This window comes from Neolamprologus multifasciatus, chromosome 13 (genome assembly GCF_963576455.1).
Source record: "Neolamprologus multifasciatus chromosome 13, fNeoMul1.2, whole genome shotgun sequence".
Classification (NCBI taxonomy): Eukaryota; Metazoa; Chordata; class Actinopteri; order Cichliformes; family Cichlidae; genus Neolamprologus; species Neolamprologus multifasciatus.
The window spans coordinates 17651578-17674565 of NC_140451.1; the positions used below are offsets into that span (position 1 = coordinate 17651578).

Sequence of the window (22988 nt, forward strand, 5' to 3'; positions counted from 1 at the left end):
AGCACACCTGAGTGTTACTGTAAGTTCAATGTTATGTTCACGGTGGATTTGTCTTTGTTAAAAATGTAGTTCTATTATTTAGAAATTTTCTTGTTTTTATTGCAGGTCTCTTTGTGTTCCTTGGCACACTGCTCCTAGCCAATGCTTCCATTGATGCATCTCGTATCCTGCATTCACGACTTCTTAACAACATCCTGCGAGTTCCTATGGTTTTCTTTGACACTTCACCTATTGGAAGAGTGATCAACCGCTTTGCCAAAGTAGGGTCTTGTAGTTCACTTTTTAAGGATTCTTTTCATGAATTTCAATATTTATTTTATCTTCTTGTGGCTTGTATGATTACAAATACAAAGTATAACTAGTTTTTAATGTCATTTCTAAAATAACAGTGCTAAAAATTAAAAAACTAAACATTAAAAATAACATTTTATTTGTGTTTGCTGCAAGTTGTATATCTACTTGTATTATTTAATTTTTCCCACTTTAGCTTAAATGTTTGAATACAACCCTAAATATTCTTAAAATTGTTAAAGTAAAAGTAAGTATAATTTTATTTGTATAGCACCTTTCAAGATAAATATCACAAAGTGCTTCACAGAGAAGTTAAAACATAAAAACAAAAATCAAGCAAGTTTAAAAAGATGAGTTTTTAGCTGTTTTTTTAAAGAGACCACTGAGTCCACAGATCTCAAGTTCAAAGGAAGAGAGTTCCACAGTCTGGGGGCCACAGTTACTAAAGCTCTGTCGCTCTTTGTTTTCAGCCTCGTATAATGGACAACCAGCAAGCCCTGATCACATGACCTCAGGGACCTGCTGAGTATGTATAGATGTAAAAGATCACTGATATATGTTGGTACTTTTCCATGCAGGGCCCTGAATGTCAGAGTCATAATCTTAATCTTTTTTTTTTTTGCCTGTCCCGTTTGGCTCTTTTGTCATCAGAATTATTGTCTAAAGGTGAAGAAAGATGCCCAACGGATTTACTTTACCAAATTGACCATCCCAGCTTTGCCGTAATGGTCCATTTGATTCACCTTTTATTGTTTATTTTATTTTAACTTGCTGAATACGGGACAGACTTGACTGGGGGAAAGAAAGGGGAGAAAGAAAGAGGGAAAGAAAAACAGCTGAGAAGAGGGATGGGGGAGAAGGGCAAAAAACAAAAACCAACAGAATAAGCAGAAAAAAAATACATATATCGATCACCTGGATCACCTGTAGAGAAAGAAAAAAGAAAACAAGTAGAAGAAAATGAGAGTAATAGAATAAACAAAATCACAATGATATATGGGAATATGACAGTAAATACTAAATATTAAACATTATTGTGCAGCACGTAAGATCGACAGCACACAGTGTGCTTTGAGGTAGGAACCAAAAAGGTTTGTGTGTGTGATCACCCGTGTGTACACCTGTGAGCATGGACGCGCTTGTTTTTTAAAAGGTTCCTTTCATGTAATGATCTGCTAGAGGGTGTGGGGAGCCACTGCCCCGTCCTCCAGGGCATGAAGCAGGTATGGAGGAGATCAAAACTCCAGAGGCCCCCAGAACACAAGAGACCAAGGAAGACCAACAGAGGGGCAGCCGTGCCACTGTCTCAGAAAGAGCTGAGGAGAGTCCCAGATGAGGGGTCACTCAGCAGCCACGGAGCAGGAGCCAGGGGGGGTTGCAGTGACGTGCCCGTGAGCTCCGCCGGCAGCCAGCTGCGCCTGAGTGACCGAGCCCCAGGCCAAGAGGCCGGGGGCACCCCACCTCCGAAGTGGCCCAAGCGAGCCCCAGGCTCCAGGCCCCGATAAGCAGCCGCGAAGGAGTGAGCCGGTGTGTACCCGGACGCCCATCCCCGGACACAAAGAACCACCAATGCACCGATGTCTGAGGGAGTCCGCCCCCGGCAGGGGAAGCAGTGGGGGGAGATAGGCCTCCAAACCTTGGAGGGCCTGAGATGTCCCCAGAGAGGTGACGTCTGATACCCAACCTGACATATAGACACAGACATACAGGCACACACAGATACAAACATCCATTCCCACCCTCATGCTCTCATATGCAATTACTCAACACTCAACCAACGTGGAGACAGACATAAAGAGACGCTGTACACACAATCACACTCCCCAAGCGTACTCTACGAACCGGGTCTAGGTACCCTTGCCCCTGGAGGGGGGAACTGCACCCAGACCCAGGTTTATGTTACCCTTTTCCCTGTGGTGGGGAGAAGCAGACCGCCCCAACTCCGCAGCAGCAGGGAGGCCCCACATTCCAGACCCCAGTCGGACGGCCAACTCCTCCTCCTAGCCCTCCCGCTCCAGCAGGCCGCAGAGACCGGGGGTGTGAGAAGACTCCAAACCTCCCTCCACCCGCTCATTGTAGTGTTGATGTATGTGTGTTCTAAGGTGCATTTAAAACCCAGGAGGGCATGGAGCTACCTGCCAGAGAGCAGCAGGTAAGCGCATAGCCCCTCCTGCTAGCCCTCAATGTCTACGTGTATTTAAAATTGAGAGGTGGGGACAGTGACACGGCTGCCCCTCTGTTGGTCTTCCTTGGTCTCTTGTGTTCTCTGGGGGCCTCTGGATGTCTGGAGTTTTGATCTCCTCCATACCTGCTTCATGCCCTGGAGGACGGGGCAGTGGCCCCCCACACCCTCTAGCAGATCATTACATGAGGGAACCTTTTAAAAAAACAAGCGCGTCCATGCTCACAGGTGTACACACGGGTGATCACACACACAAACTACACCCTTTTTGGCTCCTACCTCAAAGCACACTGTGCTGTCGATCTTACGTGCTGCACAATAATGTTTAATATTTAGTATTTACTGTCATATTCCCATATATCATTGTGATGTTGTTTATTCTATTACTCACGTTTTCTTCTGCTTGTTTTCTTTTTTCTTTCTCAACAGGTGATCCAGGTGATCGATATATGTATTTTTTTTCTGCTTATTCTGTTGGTTTGTGGTTTTTGCCCTTCTCCCCCGTCCCTCTTCTCAACTGTTTTTCTTTCCCTCTTTCTTTCTCCCCTTTCTTTCCCCCAGTCAAGTCTGTCCCGTATTCAGCAAGTTAAAATAAAATAAATAATAAAAGGTGAATCAAATGGACCATTACGGCAAAGCTGGGATGGTCAATTTGGTAAAGAAAATCCGTTGGGCATCTTTCTTCGCCTTTAGACAATAATTCTGATGGCAAAAGAGCCAAACGGGACAGGCAAAAAATAAAAAATAAAAAATAAAAAATTGAGAGGTGGGCAACGACGCCAGGGGTGAGGTGTACATCCTGATGGTAATTTGGATTCCGTGTAGCGTGCCCACCCCCAAGATCCTATATATATGTGTAATGAGAGTGTGAGTAATGTGAATGTCTAAGTTGTGGGATAAAATTGAGGCAGAGGCAGCCAGAAGGGGACAGACGGGGGGGTTACCTCCTCTGCACCCTGGTGACACACCCCTACTCCAAGGCCCTGCATGTGTGGGTGGTTGTGGTGGAGCGGGAAGAGGGAGGCAACTGGAGATGGGGAGGGAAGGAAGGGAGGGGCAAGTGACCCCTCCCTGGGGCCAGCTCCCCCGCTGACCCCAGTAGGCACCCCCATACTCCGCGACCCGCCAGGGAAAGGGGGCCCAGGCCCATCCGAACCGGGGCCCAGTGCAGCAGCGCCGCCCGGCCCCACAGGGCCCGGGACAGTCCACCCAACCCCACCACGAGAAAACTGCACCCACCCCATCATCCACTCATCTTCCAGACTACATAAGACAATAGACGCCCAGGCTGAGATCTTCTTCCACCTCTCCTGTATCTCCCCCTCCTGCAGAGAGAGTTCCTGAAGAGAGGAAAGCTCCTGCAAGATGTGACAACCTCCCCCACCAGTTGAAGAGCCCCCCAGGTGGCTCGACGCACCGGCGGCACCCTGCGCCAGGGCTGGGCCCCCATACACCCACCTGCCCAAAACCCCGGCAACACACCAACCAGGACCCAAGCCCCCGAGGCCCGGCCAGGGCCCCAGCCCAGAGCCGGAGCGCCCCCAGAACCTCATGCCCGTCCTGGACCCACCCAGGGGCAGCCAGGCTACCAGGTCAGTAACCCACGTCCGTCAGCACAGACCTTCCCCTAGCCCCGCTGCACGCAGCCACGAGGAAACCGTCACCTAAGAGGCAACAGAGCCCCTAATTGGCCATGACCGCTACCCCGGGTTGAGCCCCCAAGGATAATAAAACATAAATCTTAATCTTAAAGTGAATTTAATAGGGAGCCACTGCAGCTGGATCAGCAGGCATGTGGCACGGGAGTACTTAGAAGTCTTGGTCAGAAGCTTTGCAGCAGCGTTCTGAACAACTTACAGATGCTCCAAAGAGGCTTTCCATAGACAAGTGAACAAAGAATTACAATACTCCAAACAAGATGAAACAAATGCATGTATGACAATTTCCAGTTCTGAGTGTGATACAATGGGACTCAGCTTAGCAATATTTCTCAAGTGATAAAATCAGGAGTGGACCAGAGATTTAGCATGAATGTCCAAAGTCAGAGCTGAGTCAAAAGTTACACCAAGGTTCCTGATAGAAGGTTTGGCAAATGTAGAACGTTACCCTGAGATTTCCATAACCATAGGTACAATTTTTTTAGGAGCACAAACAAGGACTTCAGTTTTCACCTCATTAAGTTGAAGAAAGTTATCAGCCATCCAACCTCTAATTGAGTCCATGCACCTATGCAAAATCTGTAGCTTGGAAATGTAAAGAAACTGTTCGTTCTTTAAGTCTTTCTTTAAAGAGGCTTTCTTCCCAATTGCCTCCTCAAGTATACAGTTCAGTTAAATTTTATTTATCTAGTGCTGACGCACAGTAACAGTCACTAAAGGTACATTATATTGTAATGGCATCTTACAACAATCGAGAAAAAAACCCTCAAACAATCAGATGACTCCCTATGAGTCAGTACTTGGTGACAGTTGGAATGAAAAACGGCATTTTAACAGGAAGAAACTTCTGGCAAAACTAGACTCAGAGACGCCGTCTGTTTGGGGGTGAAAGAAGGGAGACGAGTCAAAGACATGCCGTGGAAGAGAGCCAGAGATTAATAATAATTAATAATTAAATGCAGAGTGGTGTATAAACACAACATATGAAATAAATCAATATACTGATCAATTTTATTTTTATTTTATTTACACAGTACCAAATCAAAACAATTTGCTGTAATGCAGTAATATGGTTGTAGTGCTGTTGTCTCTGTTAGCTGCTGCTACTAAATTCAGCCAATTGTAGAAAAAGGGAAGAAGGAGCTAATTTCTCTTGTATCCTCAAATCCTACTTACAACAGCCAAAGGGTCTTAATGGACTAATAATTAATTATTAAATTATTAAGTCTTTAGAGTGGCTGTAAGACTATATTCTTTGACTCAGCTATAATCTTTGGAATAACTCAAAACTTTAAAAGTGTTTAGTCACTGATGAACATCCATGACTTATCATTGACATTTTCTCCAATATCCTGACTTTAGCTTTTATAATACTTGAATTCATTCTTCTAGTATTATTTACACTTATAATTTTGCTAGATATGGACTTATTATGTCTTTAAATGTGCATTATAAATCAGATTGACCTGTGACTTTAATAAATACTAACTCTTGGAATATTATCCCAAAGGACATTTTTACCATAGATGAGGCCATTCCTAATAAATTGCACTCCTGCCTTCTGTGTCTGATGTCTGTACTGGGGACAGTATTTGTCATCTGCCTGGCAACTCCGTTCTTTGCCATAGTTATCATTCCTCTGGCCCTGATCTACTTCTTTGTACAGGTAAGACAAACAAGGTAAAGAAGATATGTAAAAAAGCTACCCTAACTTTCCTATAGTATGAAATACAAACTGATTTTGTTTTGTCTTTCTCTCTACACCCAGCGCTTTTATATTGCTGCTTCAAGACAGCTGCGCCGGCTGGACTCGGTGTCTCGCTCACCGATATACTCTCACTTTGCTGAGACGGTGTCCGGCCTGTCAGTGATAAGAGCCTACAAGCATCAAGAAAGGTTTCTAAAACGCAATGAAGTAACTATAGATGAAAACCTCAAAAGTATCTACCTGTGGATCGTGTCTGAAAGGTCAGACATTGAACAGTGTAGCTGCAAACACAGATAAGCATGTGATGCTAATTGATGAGACCCTAAAATTTGTTTGTGTGCATATTTGTGGGGTTTGTTTTCTTGACAGATGGCTGGCCATACGTCTGGAGTTTGTTGGAAACCTGGTGGTGTTTTTTGCTGCTCTGTTTGCTGTCATTTCCAGAGATTCTATTGACAGTAATGTGGTTGGCCTATCTGTATCATATGCCCTTAATGTATGTCACAAAAAGCGAGGCATGTAGAAATACTTTGTCAGCAAGACATTATTTATCCATCCATCCATTCTCCTTGGATGTGCAAGGAGTGCAAGCTTTCTGCTGGCTGAGATTGGCCAACTGTATCTAAAATGTAGCTTCCAGATACAGACCTGCACATTATTTTGTATTTGAGTTTAGAAAAGCTATTTATGTTGAAATTTGTAATTTGGACTTTGTGCTGTAAGACATTGACATTCTATTGTTTGGGTTTTTTTTAATGTCTTATAGACAAATCTATTAATCAATTACTCAAGAAAGATGCCACAGATCAATCTGTGTTGACAGTAATTACATATAATTAAACTGTAAAAATAATGTGAACTATCAGTTTTTCTTTTAATTCATACATTATGTGTATTACTGTATATTATAATCAGCTGTGATATGTAAACATGTAACTAGTCTATGGGCAGTTGTTCCAAAACTTTTTTTGTCTAGGCCGGAATATTCAACATTGCTATCAATACATCCATCCATCCATCTTCTTGCGCTTATCCAGGACCGATTCGCGGGGCCAGCAGCCTAAGCAGAGAAGCCCAGACCTCCCTCTACCTAGTCACCTCCTCTAGCTTATCCAGGGTAACACCAAGGCGTTTCCAGGCCAGCCAAGAGATATAATCTCTCCATGGTTTCCTGGGTCTTTGCTTTCCTGCTGAGGACCATGGCCTCAGATTTGGAGGTGCAGATTTTCATTCCCACCGCTTCACACTCGGCTGCAAACCGTTCCAGTGCGAGCTGGAGGCCATTACCCGATGAAGCCAACAGAACCACATCATCTGCAAAAAGCAGAGATGAGATTCTGAGACCACTCAAGTGAAAGCCTTCCGTCACTTGGCTACGCCTAAAAATTCTATCCATAAAAATTATGAACAGAAGAGCAGCCCTGGCAGAGCCCATCACCAGACAAGAACAAGCCTGACATTGCTGGCTATGCGACCCAAGCTCTTGCAACGGTTGTATAAGGATTGAATGGCCCGTAGCAATGGGCCAAGGATCTCCTGGAGCACAGGACACTCCAAGGGACACGGTCGAATGCCTTCTCCACGTCCACAAAACACATGTAGACTGGTTGGGCAAACTCCCACGCACACTCAAGTATCCTTGAGAGGATAAAGAGCTGGTCCAGTGTTCGACAACCAAGACAAAAACCGCATGGTTCTTCCTGTATCCAAGGTTCGACTAACGGACAGACCCTTCTTTCCAGCACCCTGGCATAGACTTTCCCGGGGAGGCTGAGGAGTGTGATCCCCCATAGTTGAAACACACCCTCCGGTCCCCCTTCTTAAAAATGGGAACCATCTATCAATCAATAGGTACCGCCCCTGATGTCCACGCAACATTGTAGAGGTGTGTCAACCAGGACAGCCTTACAATATCTAGAGCCTTCAGGAACTCAGGGCATACCTCATCCACCCCAGGGGCTCTTCCACCAAGAAGTTTGTTGGCGTGCGTTGAAGATCTCGCAGACTGGGGCCTCTGTTGGGTCTGTGTTTCCACAAGCCCCGCTAATTCTAGAAACTTATTCATCATGAAGAAAACAAGACAGTCGATCGATTGATTATTTGCGCAAGGGAGGCCTCGTCTTTGTCCACCACGAAAATGACCTCCAGATCTGACCTCCTCCTGCTGCCTTTTATTGAGAGACAGTTCACACAAAACACATCAGAACAAAGCCACGCCCCCTTGGTTCTAAGACAAGGCATTGTATGTATATGTCTGAACTTCTGTATCTTTTTTTTTTTTCTCTCTTTGGCTCTCGGACGAGGCGGACGCACTTTTTCTCCTCTCCTTTATCTTCCCTGCTTATGTCCTTGTCTAGTCTCGTGGGGTTTTTTTTTGTATTTTTTTGTATTTTCCCTGGAACACTCTCTCACAGTCTGTTCTCTAAAACCTAAAAGAGGAATTATGGATTGGATCAACTGGTCCCTGAATGCAATTGACACCCCTTTCTCAACGAGAAGTTTGGGCTTGGGTGAGCCTGAGTGCTGAAGATATCTACCTATTCAGAACCATGGTAACAGGGTTCTGGCTGATCGGAGCTGGCTTGGCCCTGACTTATCGAAGAATTAAGAAAGCGGAACCGGCTGTTCAAACCCCCACAAGGCTGCCCACTGGGATTGGAACGATGGGAGAGGCGTGAGTTTCTCAAAATGGGCTCATTGAGTCAGCACGGATAAGATCTTGGAGAGGCTACGGCTGCTGTGAATACTCAGAATAAGATCTCTGACTGTAGACTGGATACATCTCGGAAGGGCTAGCCCGGAATAACATCTCTGGGCGCAAAATTGGATGACATCTCGGGGAGGCACACTGCCGTGAGTTCTCAGAAATTGGCTCCTTGAGCACAAGAAATGACAACATCACAGAACGCAAGTATGGCGAAGCTCCCGGCTCTCCAACAGGAGATTGAGAGACCAGTGTTGGACTTTAGAACTGCTTTGAAATTCATATGAGCTGTTCGCACTAAAGTAAAAAAATAACTTATGTGGATACCCTCTCGGTGCCAGCTGCAAGGCTGGAGCTGAACAAAACACCCTGATAACGACTGTGTTTAGTCTGTTCCTTCCCATTCCATGCAAGGCCACCTGGGTTGGCTGGAAGACTGTTTACTTAGCCTGGCAGGGCAAAGGACACTGTCTCAGCTGAACTATGGACACGCACACACATACATATACTGATAAGCACTCACTGACGCATCACCCTCCCTACCCCGGATCCAACGCCACCTCCAGCACTTACCTCCCCTCTGATGTCCCCGGTCCCAGATCAGATGTACACGGAACTGGAACTCTTTCCCATGTTGCTTGTCTGTGTTTATTGTGCTATGGTGTGTTGATATCTGTGCATTCCTGTATTATCCTTCTGTGTTACACATTTTTTTTTTTCGGTTGAGGGCAAAAGACCTGCAACTGACAAATAAAGGCTATCTCATCTCATCTCATCTAAGTAAGAATGTGTGTGTGTGTGTGTGTGTGTGTGTGTGTGTGTGTGTGTGTGTGTGTGTGTCAGACCTCCTGCTGACCAAAGGGTCGTAAACGCAGGAAGCTTACATCAAAAGCACAAGGATGTGTCTGTAATAAAAGACTACAGCCCCCCACCTAGAACCTCGAGAATCTGGGGAGGGGAGGACAGAAAGAATTCCTTTCACAGAGTTAAAACAATGTAAAAATGGTAAACATAAAAATGACAAACATTTAACAATTCACTCTAACAGCCACTCTAACATTTAGGTGCACCAGACCTGATCCAACTCACCATCAGGTGGTGATCAGCTGACAGCTCAGCCCCTCTCTTTATCTGAGTGTCAAGAACATATGGCCACAGGTCTGGTGATACAATTACAAAATCAATCATCAACCTGTGGCCTAGAGCATCCTGGTGCTACATGCACTTACATGCACAAACTTTACTGTTTAAACAAGCTTTCTGTTGACCAATGCTTTTTATATTTTTTCATATTTTAATTTACATTTAAACTCTATATTGTGTATATTGTGCATTTTGCTATTTATCGTACTGTTTATTTTAATCTCTGTGTGTAGCGCTTTGTGACTACCTGTCTATGAAAAGCGCTTTATAAATAAACTTTACTTACTTACTTACTTACTTACTTATGGACACTCTTATGTTAGAACATGTGGTTTGCACAGAAGTCCAACAAAAAAACACCGCTCGGGTTCAGATCCGGGAGGCCGTTCCTCCCAGTCATGCTCCTCCAGGTCTCCCTGTTGTTCCCCACGTATGCACTGAAGTCTCCCAATAGGACAACAGAGTCCCCAATGGATTAGGGTAAGATCAAACACTGACAACTTTGAAATATTGGTGTCAAAGTAAAACTGAGTAAAGACTGTCTGCATTGCAACAACATATATCACGGAATTACTACAAATAGCAGTGATGACTATAAGCACTATAAAATATCTGCTACCTCTGAAAAATATTGCTTCTTTCTGTAACACATAACATTACTGAAATGTCTAAGATCTTATACAAACTAAGTACAGACTGAGTATATTTGCTTATTATTGCATTATTTATTGCTATACTGTTAAATACAATTTATATCCAGAAAGAAAAATTAGTAGATTTTTTTTTTCAAATATGCGCCAGCTGTTATTTTGATCTTATGTGTTTTCTCTCACTGCATTCAGATTGGTATTGTCGGTCGCACAGGAGCTGGGAAATCAAGTCTTACCAACTGCCTGTTTAGAATTATTGAAGCTGCTGAAGGTTGCATCCTCATTGATGATGTAGATATCGCTACAATAGGCCTGCATGACCTGAGACACAGACTCACAATTATACCACAGGTATACACATAAATATAAACAATAACCTTGTCAAAGAATTTGATATTTATAAAAGTACACTGATATTTGTAATCCCATGTGCACAGGATCCCGTTTTGTTCTCGGGGTCATTGAGGAGGAATCTGGATCCATTTGACAGGTTCAGTGATGAGGAGATTTGGAGAGTGCTGGAGCTCTCTCATCTAAAGAGCTATGTATCAGGGCTGCAGGAAGGGTTACAGCACAAAGTGGCAGAGGGAGGAGAAAACCTCAGGTGGGTAATAAAATTAACAATACGGCCTCTGGGTATAAGTTATATATAAGTATACGTTTTGTACAGTTCGTTATTCTAAACCTTAAGTAATGTTCTGCAAAACATACATAACTTTAATTTTATTTGAACACATGAGTGTCATTTGTGCTTTACTTTTTTCTTTTGCAAAAAAACCTCTTAAGATATCAATTCTTTAATACAATACAGTGTTGGGCAGAGGCAGCTGCTGTGTCTGGCTCGAGCTCTCCTGAGAAAGTCACGTATCCTAATTCTGGATGAAGCCACAGCAGCTGTTGACCTGGAGACAGACGACCTGATTCAGAACACCATCCGCAAAGAGTTCTCAGACTGCACAGTCCTTACCATCGCCCACCGCCTGCACAGTATCATGGACAGCTCTAGGTGAGTTATACCTTTTCCTTTAACATTTTTGGATGAAATTTTTGGAATTCATGACAATGTTTTTCTGACATGAAGCATAAGTTTGGTCTTCTTTTACTTCTGGTTTAGTGAATTTTGGTTGGAGGTTGGCAAAACATGTAGTTTGAGAATCTATGAGATATCGGCTTTCAGCACCCAACAGCATGTACATGTACGTGCCGTCGGATCTTGCTTTGTGTGCTATATAAATTTCTGTTCTGTTTTGGTTTATACTTTGGTGTTTCAGCAGTTAACGTAACAAAAGTTCCACATGTGTGAGGTCAAAGTTAGCCTCAAATTTGTCAAGAAGTTACATCACTAGTAACTTCACTTGGATTCAATGAATCTTTAAATGGGTATCTGCTAGATAGTTCTGCTAGTTTAGCAGGACATTATAAAAGTGAACAACTAGCAGTACAACAGATTGGTCCTGACCTCAACCTTGTAATAAAAGGCAGCACTATTTGTGTAACCCTTTAAACTTTGATTCCTTAGAATAATGAGCGTACCCTTTCCCTCCAGTGTCTGTTTGTATCTTCCCTGAGTTAACTGTTCACAGAGACAGCACAAATATTTACACATCAGTTTTCACTTTTGAGCTGGGCCTGCCAAAGCCACACAGTATGGACTTTTCTCAGTGGGCTACTATTAAATCCTGTGTGTCTTTCCAACAGGGTGATGGTGCTTGATGCTGGAAAAATAGTGGAATTTGATTCGCCAAGCAACCTGCTTGAAAATGAAGGTCATTTCTACGCCATGGCAAAGGATGCTGGGATAACATTAGAAAGCAACACACATTTATAGTCTATACTTCTACTGTTCTTTTAGATGATTATGTAGAAAATAACAGGAAAAGGGATCTAATGACCCCACTCCCTCCAAATCCCTAAATCCCCTTCCCCTTTTCAGTAGGTTAAAAGAGCATGGTAAGACTTATGCAAGTCCTTCACCTTTTTTCCCTCTCTCAGGAGCTTATTTGCGCAAATTACAAACCTTGATTTTGTAAATGATTTTGCTATATCGGTTCAATTTTCTCATTGACTCACTAGAAAGCCAGTAGTGTACTTTTTGTAGAAACCAGGCACAGATTCGAATCTTGTATTCTCTACGCTAATCCAGCACCTCTCTGTTGAATTAATGTTGTTTCTCTGTAGAGGGAATAAGCAACTTTTTTTCTGCTTAAAAAAACCTCACGGATCAAAGTCCCTTACAGCCACATCCTACAATTGTCAGTGAACTGTGGGTGGACAGAGGAGAAAGCAGCAGTATTTGAGTAAAACACGGCAGTAGTTGGGCAGAGGGTGAGAGGCGTCGGCTTGTCTGATCAGCTGAGGTTGACTGAAGCTATCACTGTAAAGCATGTGTGCGGCAGCTCTGGAGGAGTACTGTGGGTCCATTTTTTGGGTGAGTTAAACAAGCAGAAAGACTGAAGAATTAATTCAAACAAACATATCAGACTAGTAACATACAAAGTAAATTGTCTGGAATGTAAGTTGAGAATGACAGCAGACATATAACACCTTATAATACCATGTCAGGGACATGTTGATGTCATAGTTTTGGGCGTTGTTTTTTTTTTTTTTTTTTAAGATCTTTTTTTTTTCTTTTTTTATGCTTTGGAGAAATAAAAGCTGTAAGAAAAGTGAAGCTGATTAAAAGGCAGTAAAAATGAAAGATGTACGTATAAAAAGCTGTTCATGTTATTGTGTCAGTCTGTTCAACACAGATTGGACAAACAGGAAGGTCATGGTTTGTATTTGTCACAGCAACTATGAAAGACATCTTCCAAAAAGATGGAAAAGAAAATGATTAACTTTCTGGTTTCAGAAAGTTAATCAGTTGCATTTTTAAAACAACTTTCTGGTTGCCTTAGAAGGGCAGCAGGACTTTGTTATGCATGTGTGTTTGTGTCCTTCAGAATGCTTCATATCTGAAGCGTGTGGAACAGACAGTTCTTGTATGGATCCCCCTTTGTTTCCTGTGGCTCTGTGCCCCATGGCACCTGCTGGCTCTCTGTCAGAGTGCAAAAGTAAACACAAAACAGCTGTCCAAGCTCTACATCTGCAAACAGGTAAGAAATACCATCTAATAAAGGCATCTTTATAAAAAAAATTGTTGTTTCAGTTTATAGCTTAGGTAGCTGTGTTCTAGTTTCAAATGTTTAACTGTATACACGGGCGACCGGGCGCTCAGGGGGTTGGGAAGCGTATCGGTAACCGGAAAGTCGCCGGTTCGTTCCCCGGGCTCTCTGTCCTGGTTGTTGTGTCCTTGAGCAAGACACTTTACCCTACCGCCTACTGGTGTTGGCCAGAGGGGCCGATGGCGCGATATGGCAGCCTCGCTTCTGTCAGTCTGCCCCAGGGCAGCTGTGGCTACAACCGTAGCTTGCCTCCACCAGTGTGTGAATGCGAGAGTGAATGAATAGTGGCATTGTAAAGCACTTTGGGTGCCTTGAAAAGCGCTATATAAATCCAATCCATTATTATTATTATACTGTAAAGAAATATTTTTTACTGTACAGTTCTACAGTATTTACAGGAAAAACTGAATTAGTTTTTTTAATACATAAAATATGAATCAAATTACAGTAAAATGACAGTAAAAGATGACAAAATGACATTAAAAGTAGTTTATGTACCTTTACTTGGATTTGTTGACAATTAACACATATGTTGTGTTTTGATGGAAGCATTTCTTGCGCATTCTTTTTATCTTGGGTAAAAGAAGGATGTAGTCTGAACCCAAGTTTCCAATCATTTATTGCCTCAAGCAGTTCAACCCATAAGCATCTACATGGATCTCTTTGATTCAGAAAACCACAGTCTGCAAGCAGTTAGCTGTAACCAACGTCCTGAAAGAGAGCGACCTTTACTTAACATTACAGAGAATTATGTATGATGCTTTTAATTGGTCATAACTGTTGGGGAGACGCCGTGGTTTAGACTTGGCTTTCCCTTGTTGGCCCAAAGGCTGGTCGCAGCCTTCTGGCACTCCGCTTTCCTCCGGTCAGGTGAGGACACATCTGGGGTGGTAACCTGTCTCTCCTATTTCTGTATAACAGCCTGGTTTCATGTGACAGTGGTCACGGTGGTATGTGAAATGCATACTTATTCCAGGCTTTGGTATTGTTCACCATACTGCAGCCAAAATCGTAAAAATGCATATAAAGTATGATTCATGAAATATTTGACCTCACACATTCATCCCAAGAAAATGGTGACAACATCTATAAATGTTCCTTTTATGAGTAAATAATTTCCATTTAGTATTTGTAAACCCTCACAGGGTATAATTAAAAAAAATGCTGCATTTTTTATTGGTTATGTACTTTTTAGAATTATTGACCCAAACTGGTAAATATACCATAAACCTATAAAAACAGAAATACATATTTTATATTATTCTCAAGATATATTAATGAGTTTGGACAATACATGTTAAATGCCTATGAAATCATGGGATTGTATAATTAAAAATACTATATGATTTAATAGCATTTTTACGGTGGCCCCTAGAGACAAAGCACGTACAAACTCCAAAACACATGCAAACTCCAAAACCCTTGCAAACTCCAAAACACTTGCAAACTCCAAAACACTTGTAAACTCCAAAACACATGCAAACCCCAAAACACATGCAAATTCCAAAACACAACGGAAGTGCGCCAGGACGCTAGGGGCAGTGTTGAGCTCGATTTGCAAAATAAACGGCAAGTTTGTCTGTATGGGACGGTCTAGTCTCCGTTGCACTTCCCAGGTTGCCTAGCAACCATGATACTAACTGCTGGAAACGTGTCATACAACTTTGTTTGACAGAAATGAAGGAGAACATATTTTGTTCATTTGTTTGTTTGTTTCTACAAGAGCTTTGTGTGATTTGATAAGTATCTGAGGCTGAGACCACAGGACTGTAAAACATGATTTTTGGGCTTCATTTCTGTACTGAACAGTCATTTAAGATTAGTTAGTAAATAACAATTAGCTAATGTTGTTCATGAGACTAAAGTCATATCACTTTGGTAATGTAAATATAATATGGCCAATATTATAGTTATTATATTAATCATTATTAGTTATTACAGCAGTGAACATGAACTCTGTGTCACAATACAGATTCAAGTTGCAGTTATTTATATGTCTTTTCACCTTAAATCTTCACTCAAAGACAAGTATCTTTGACATTGCATATATAGGTGTATCATATATAAGAGACAAATATTGTTCCTTCAGTATGTTGGCATTACTAAATTTGGCTCATTGCTTACATATATTTATAAAAAGAAAATGTACAAGCTGTGATAACTGTTTCTGATAAAATGAAGAGTAGACTGATATATTGAATATTCCTTTATTGGGTGAGAAAATCAGACCATGTCATAACTGCCCTAAGTCATACAGAATAGATATCAGAGCCTTAAACAGGCTGACTTCTGCTAAATGGGTCAAACTGGGCAGAAAGTATACAAACACATAACATCCTTATAGAATATCATGTAACACTATTGATCAACTTACCTCAGAATATATAAAGCATATAAACAATTACAGCAATATGATGCAACAAACACAGCAGTACTACTAATCCAAAATACTCAAAGCTTCATAGAACTGAAACAAATATTTATTTTTAGGTCCATTCTGCTGCTGATACATACTTTAGGTTTCTGAATATTAAACTTGTTTCTTCCTTTCATAGTGTGTAACTTGAAGGCCCTGAGTACTTTCTCCCACACTGAAAACACTGGAATGATAAAATTATTTGAACATTACCTAAAAAGACTGATTCAGGACAATTAGTTATGTTAAACTTTCCTAGCAGTCCTTCAAAAACAGGGAACAGTCTGTCTATTCTCTCCATCTGTCAGCTGCTGCTGGCTCTTCCTCCTCCTCTTCCTCACACACTGCTGAGTTTGTCCTGGTGGATCATTAGGGGTGCAAAGCCTCACAGATGATGTGCAGCAGTGGGTCCCTCAGTCTGTACTCACTCTGGACACTGGCAGTTGTCACACATGGAAATCAAATGTGTGATAAGCTGCAGGATTCAAACACAAGTGTAACTTATAAATGAATGTTCATACTTTTATTCCACAATCAGAGAGAAAGAAAAGGAGAGAGAGTGCAGGACAGACAGACAGGTGACAGTCTCAGGTGTATACACTGCTACACAACAGCACAAAAGAAGGAGGATTGTGTTATTACGAAACAAGAAGAGTTCCCAGATGGTACAGTGGACACATGTGTGACTCCTGTGATTAAAGTGTCTTTCTTTCAGCTTAACGAGTGAACCGTCAGCTCGTTCAAACACACGTTAAAGGCCGTTTGGCTCGACACCACCGAACAGAGGCAGCAATATAACATAGCTAACATTAAGCAACACAACAAATAGCGCCTTGAGGCGACATTTGTTGTGATTTGGCGCTATATAAATAAAATTGAATTGAATTGAATTGAATTAACAGTGCAGTGAATCCTGCTTGTGCTGTGATATTCAGGACTGCAAACCGAGCAGCATCACTGACTTTCAGCTTGTTGTGTTTGTGTATAGGACTGACTTTAATTATCCATAAAATCATCACATTCTCTGTAAGATTAAAGTCAACTATTGAACGGCGTATATTTTGAAGTAAAGGCTTTAAAACCAAGTTAGTACAAACATCACTAATGTCACATAACTTTCCCGACATGTGGCCAACAGTAATGTTTTAATGTTCTTCATTATAAAAACATTTGCGCATAAATAAGTGACATAATATTCAGTACTTACTTCTGAAAGTTTACTCTTCGGCGGCTCCGCTTCCGCCGTTTTTTTTCGGCAAAATTATCCACACCACTATGAAATCTGGGATATGTTGGGCCATGAAGGCTACACCGACCCATCCTTAAAATTCAGGGAAATTAAGGACGCATTTGAGGGCCGCATTTCGAGCAGCCTTTGAATTGGGACAGCCTTCGTCGTGTCGCTGTGATGTAATCAGCCTTAAAATGCGGCCTTTAAGGCTGCAGACCCTGAATTGGGATACAGCCCAAATCCGGTCATTGGTACTTCCTGGGTTATGTAGTTACTAGGTAACAAAAGCTCAACACTGCCCCTAGCATCCTGGAGCACTTCCGTTGTGTTTTGGAGTTTGCAAGTGTTTTGGAGTTTGCAAGTGTTTTGGAGTTTGCATGTGTTTTGGAGTTTGCAAGTGTTTTGGAGTTTGCATGTGTTTTGGAGTTTGCATGTGTTTTGGAGTTTGCAAGTGTTGTTCGAGTTTGCAAGTGTTTTGGAGTTTGCAAGTGTTTTGGAGTTTGCAAGTGTTTTGGAGTTTGTACGTGCTTTGTCTCTACACAGCAAATTCAAAAGTGTTAAATGTTTTGGTGTTAGTAGTCTTAGAGTTAATTTTACTCTTAGTAGAGTCACATTCTTTTAATGTAACTCTGAGGTGTAAAATGACAGTAGTTAAAATCGAGTGTTAAAAATGAGTGTTTCTATGTCAAATCTGGAGGTGTTACAATGGAAATATTAACTCTTGACCTCTTAACTCTGAACTCCTAGAGGGGCTATGACACCAATAGAATAAATTCACAGACTCCGCCCCCAGCACCATAGGCTCCAAACGAAGCTGAAGTGAAGCCGTTTCAGAACATTTTGCTCTACATATTTGAGTTGTTTGCCATGCTTGGTAAGTCATTTTTTCAAAGATTGTTTCAATTATTATTATTAGCTTTTACTTCTGTGGCTCTTTGGAGTTGAGACAAAGCTGTGTGAAAGGCATTAGCCATGTTGCTCGGTGATAGCATAATATTCTGTTTTAGCTGGCTGAAAGGTATTGTTTGCGGGCAAGTACCACAGCCTTGAAAAAAGCTTGCATGTGAATTTTCAGTCAAACCTTTGGTCAAATACACCTAAAACAATGTCTAGAATGTGAAATGTTGGTATAATGGTGCTACTTGAAGCCTGAAAACGATTTCCCATAAGAAAATTAAAAAAAACCGAGCAGACAGCAGTAGCAGATGTCCTGACTGGGTTCTACGTTAGCATTTAGATCCTTCCAGAGTTTTGTGCACACGGTTTAGGTAAAAATGAAAAAGGTTGAGGTTTTACATTTAGTTCAGTATTACCTTTTGCCTGTGTCCTTGTCTTTTGGGAAAATACTTTACACAAGTAATGGCTCAAAAAGGATTCCTTTTTTTTTTACTGTGCTGCAATTGATTGTGCCATTAATTAGTGTCAACTAATTTTTATTCAATCTCCACATAGGATATGCTTGTGAAGATGGAATATGGGGGAGAGCAGAAGTGAGTTGCAGTTCCACAAAGTGATGAATGAAGGACATGTATATTGTATTTTGTATTTATTGAATGAAGTGATGTGAATGCTGTTATTTGCATTTACCAGCTCACCTATGTCAGACCTTTTGATAAACAAAATTCTAATGAAAGTGAGAACATGTACACAGCAAATCCAGCATGTCCAAATTAACACTGTCAGATTTGATTTCAACACTTTTAAAGTGTCTATATGGGTCCACACCAGAGAGTGTTAATTTAACTCTTTTTGGAGAGTTGGTATGTTAACTCTGATTTAGTGTTAAACACCAAATCTCTCTGGAGTTGATAATTTAACACTTGGTGTTAAGAGTTTATATATTAACTCTCAAAGAGTATTTTAGTTTAACTACGTAAGAGTTATCTTCTAATTAATTCTAAAAAGCGGGAATTTTACTGTTCTGAACTTCTAGAAATTTCTTTTGGAAATAAACATTTACTAAAAAGACGCAATGGTTTTTGAAAAACATTTATTCTGAACTGTGCACCACAATTTCAAAACATTTTCTGAAAGATGTAACAGTGTACATGTTCTCACTTTCATTAGAATTTCGTTTATCAAAAGGTCTGACATAGGTGAGCTGGTAAATGCAAATAACAGCATTCTCATCACTTATTTCAATAAATACAAAATACAATATGCATGTCCTTCATTCATCACTTTGTGGAACTTCAACGCACTTCTGCTCTCCCCCATATTCCATCTTCACAAGCATATCCTATGTGGAGATTGAATAAAAATTAGTTGACACTAATTAATGGCACAAATCAATTGCAGCACAGTAAAAAAAAAAAAAAAAAAAAAAAAAAAAGGAATCCTTTTTGAGACATTACTTGTGTAAAGTATTTTCCCAAAAGATAAGGACACAGGCAACAGGTAGTACTGAACTAAATGTAAAACCTCAACTGTAGCACTCTCGTGTGATGCGACGAGCCAATAATCACTCTCGATGTTAGTCCGCTGTGAAACTTTAATGCGTACTCCAGCACACGACAAAACACACAGACGGCACCGGAAGAACAAACTTCCCTCACCATACTATTCCGGTTGGATTAGTCCCCCACAGCTATGGCAGGTCTGCACAAACAAATATTGCTTGGTGATCATTTAACCAATGATCTACATCTTCCCCATTTAGCTTGTAGCACCTAACAAAACTAATTCACTCACAAGTTTCTAAACAGTGCTTCTTAACACAACTTTAACTTAACAGTGTTTTTTGCTCGGAGTAACCCCACACCTTAACATAACAGCAATTATGAAAAATGCAAATAGCCAGCAAGCATCATATTTTAACATACTGACAACAAACTGATTACACCTAAGGCTTCCTAGTGTTTTCCATTTACATGTATCTTGGGTTGGGTCTGCAGATGCGACCTGCACGTGTAGTGTATGGTGTCTGGTTCACAATGTTCTGGCCGGGCACCTGCACAGCAGGTTGGGGCTGAGGAGAGGATGTGTTTTGTGAATCTTCGTTTGAGCGTGTGTGTGATTGCGGTGTGAGTGTGGAACTGTCCATTGTAGAATGGTTAGTGTCCTCGCACTCAGGGTCATAGTCATGGAGTGGTGGCGGCGGCGGTTCTGCCACTGGGAGGATGTGGCGGCGATTCCTCCTGTAGGTTCTTCCATCGACCTGAATGATGTAGGATCGTGGCTCCTTGCTCTTCCTTTCCACAATTCCCAGCTTGTCGTAGCCTTTCTCTGTCTGCACGCGGACCACTTGTCCTTCTTGCAACGGCTGTAGCGTGCGGCTGGACTTATCATAGTGACGCTTCAGTTTGAGTCTTTTGTCGCGAAGTCGGTCACAGATCTGTCCTGTGTCTTTTGCAATGGGTGCCAACAGCTTGCTGCACACAGGAATGCCTGCGCGTGTCTGACGAGACATGAGACGTTCAGCAGGGGAGCCTAGTTGTGTGTCACGGGGAATGTTTCTAAGGTTTAGAAGGTCAAGAAACACGTCGGTTCCATCTCGGTGAGATTTTTCCATGAGGTGTTTTGCGCTGCGCACCGCTCTCTCAGCAAGACCGTTTGACTGTGGAAACTCTGGGCTGCTGGTTGAATGGGTGAAGTCCCACTGTTTTGCGAAATCAATAAACTGTTGACTAGTGTATTGTCTGCCATTGTCAGTGAGGAGCGTGTGCGGTGTGCCATGAACTGAAAAGTGTCTCTTTAGCTTGGAGATGACCGCTGCTGTGGTCAAGTCACGGAGAAGGTCAATCTCAATCCATCCTGAATAGGAATCCACAAGGACCTGGTATTGTTTTCCATGCCAGGTAAAAATGTCAGCAGCCACCGTTGACCATGGTAGGTCTGGAACAGGGTGCAGTTGTAGTGGTTCTCTCTGCTGATGTGTCTTAGTGCTGTTACACACAGTGCAAGAGAGCAGCTCTTCTGCGATGTCTTTTGACATTGCTGGCCAAAAAATGACACTCCTAGCTCTGCGCTTGGTTGCTTCGGTACCTGGATGGCCTTTGTGTACGATGTTGATGTACTCTTTGTGCAGGGACTGGGGAATGACAGTTTTGTGGCTTTTCATGATGATCCCATCCTCCATGCTGAGCTCATCTCTATATGGAAAAAACGGAGCTAGAGCGGGCTGTACTTGGCTCTCTCTGCTGGGCCATCCTCGCTGAATGACTGTGCTGAGCGCTTGTAGCACATCATCTTGTGCTGTGTGCTGTCTTAGCTCCTCCAGGCGAGCAGTGGAGATGTAGCGCACTGTCATCACGTCATAATCAGTGTGTTCAACCGGGCAGCGTGACAGCGGGGCGAGCGGGGCTCTTGAAAGGGTGTCGGCTAGATACATGTATTTCCCCTTTTTGTAGACCAGACTGATGTCGTAACTCTGTAGTCGCAGTAACATCCTCTGGAGCCGGGCAGGGGCGGCATGGATTGGCTTTTTTATTATGGTCACCAGGGGCTGGTGGTCGGTTTCAATGATTGTTGCTTTGCCATAGACATAATCTTTGAACTTCGTGCAGGCAAACACCACGGCGAGGAGCTCCTTCTCTATTTGAGCATATCGCGTCTCTGTGTCAGTGAGAGCACGCGAGGCGAAGGCCACCGGTCTGCCATTTTGCAAACACGCGGCACCCAGCCCATAGCATGATGCATCACATGTCAGTGTGACTGGCTCCTTGACATTGTAATACGCCAATACTGGCGGGCTGGAGAGGCATGATTTGAGGTGGTCGAAAGCCTCCTGGTGCTGTGGGAACCAGCACCACGCAGTCTCCTTGTGGGTTAGTTTCCTTAGGGGTGCTGCAATCTCACTAAGGTTTGGTATGTATTTCCCAAGGTAATTAACCATACCGAGGAAGCGCTGTAGCGACGTGACATCCGTGGGCACCGGCATTGCTCCTATTGCTGTGGTTTTGGAGGGGTCTGCTTTTAGACCGTCCCTTGTGAAGATGTGGCCCACATATGACACTTGATCTAGGCGAAATTTGCACTTGTCAGGGTTTAGCCTGAGTTTGATCTCTCGAGCACGTGTCAGCACTTTCTTCAGGTTGGCATCATGTTCGGCCACTCCGTGTCCTCCGATGATGATGTCATCCACGATGACAGAGCACGGGTAACCGGCAAACAGCTGTTCCATGGAGCGCTGGAACACCTCACTGGCTGAATTGATACCAAAGGGCATCCGCAGAAACCTGTATCGCCCAAATGGGGTGCTGAATGTGGTCAGCATTGAGGATTTCTCGTCGAGTCGTATTTGCCAGAAGGAGTTTTTTGCATCTAGCACTGAGAACACTGTCGCTCCTGACATCTGTGCTGCCACTTCCTCAACGCTGCGCATTGGGTGATGGGGTCTTTTCAGTGCTGTGTTGAGGTCTTTTGGATTTATGCACAGTCTGATCTCATGCTTGTCTTTCTTGTGTGCTGCCACCATTGAGGACACCCAGTCAGTAGGCTCGGTGACTGGTGTTACAACGCCGATGCGTTGCATGCGTTCAAGTTCAGCTTTGACTCTTTCTTGCATCGCGACGGGGATGCGGTGAGCTGGACGGACCACAGGCTGTACATCAGGGTCTAGCATCATTGAGTATGTGACTGGAAGTTCCCCCAGTTCATCACTGAACAGGTCATAGTATTGTGTGAATATGTGAGAGCTGAAATCTGTGCTGCTTTCTGTGCTGATCTGGTGGACCTCAGGGCTCATTTTCACAATGCCCATTTCCATGCATGCTCGAAATCCTAGCAGCGGTTGCACCTCTCTATCCACCAAAAAGAAAGGCAACGTGTGACACTGCTTCTTTAAGCAACAAGGGAGTGTAACAGTTCCAGTGGTCTGAATTCTCGTGCCTCCATAGGCAA

The 22988-nt window shown here is 42.7% G+C and overlaps 3 protein-coding genes across 5 annotated transcripts in view; all 3 read left to right on the forward strand.

Moving 5' to 3' along the window:
* The window catches only part of LOC146505364 (ATP-binding cassette sub-family C member 2-like), a 49986-nt gene extending 43609 nt beyond the window's left edge, over window positions 1–6377 (forward strand). Inside the window, exons 23-26 of the mRNA XM_085181777.1 lie at window positions 106–260; window positions 5642–5797; window positions 5900–6099; window positions 6209–6377. Of these exons, the coding sequence (XP_085037903.1) occupies window positions 106–260; window positions 5642–5797; window positions 5900–6099; window positions 6209–6362 (665 nt within the window). The 3' untranslated portion in view covers window positions 6363–6377. The remainder of the gene's footprint in view (window positions 1–105; window positions 261–5641; window positions 5798–5899; window positions 6100–6208) is intronic.
* Window positions 6378–8752: 2375 nt separating this feature from the next.
* On the forward strand, window positions 8753–12280 carry LOC146505367 (ATP-binding cassette sub-family C member 2-like). The gene is made up of 5 exons (XM_085182458.1): window positions 8753–8794; window positions 10463–10687; window positions 10774–10940; window positions 11148–11342; window positions 12035–12280. The coding sequence occupies exons 1-5, from the start codon at window positions 8753–8755 to the stop codon at window positions 12162–12164; spliced, it is 759 nt and encodes a 252-aa protein (XP_085038584.1). The 3' UTR covers window positions 12165–12280.
* Window positions 12281–12598: 318 nt separating this feature from the next.
* Window positions 12599–22988, forward strand: part of LOC146505368 (ATP-binding cassette sub-family C member 2-like) — a 47755-nt gene continuing 37365 nt past the window's right edge. For all 3 annotated transcript variants that reach the window (XM_085181759.1, XM_085181760.1, XM_085181762.1), the window contains exons 1-2: window positions 12599–12764; window positions 13279–13431. In XM_085181759.1, coding sequence (XP_085037885.1) covers window positions 12720–12764; window positions 13279–13431 — 198 coding nt within the window. In that variant the 5' untranslated portion in view covers window positions 12599–12719. The remainder of the gene's footprint in view (window positions 12765–13278; window positions 13432–22988) is intronic.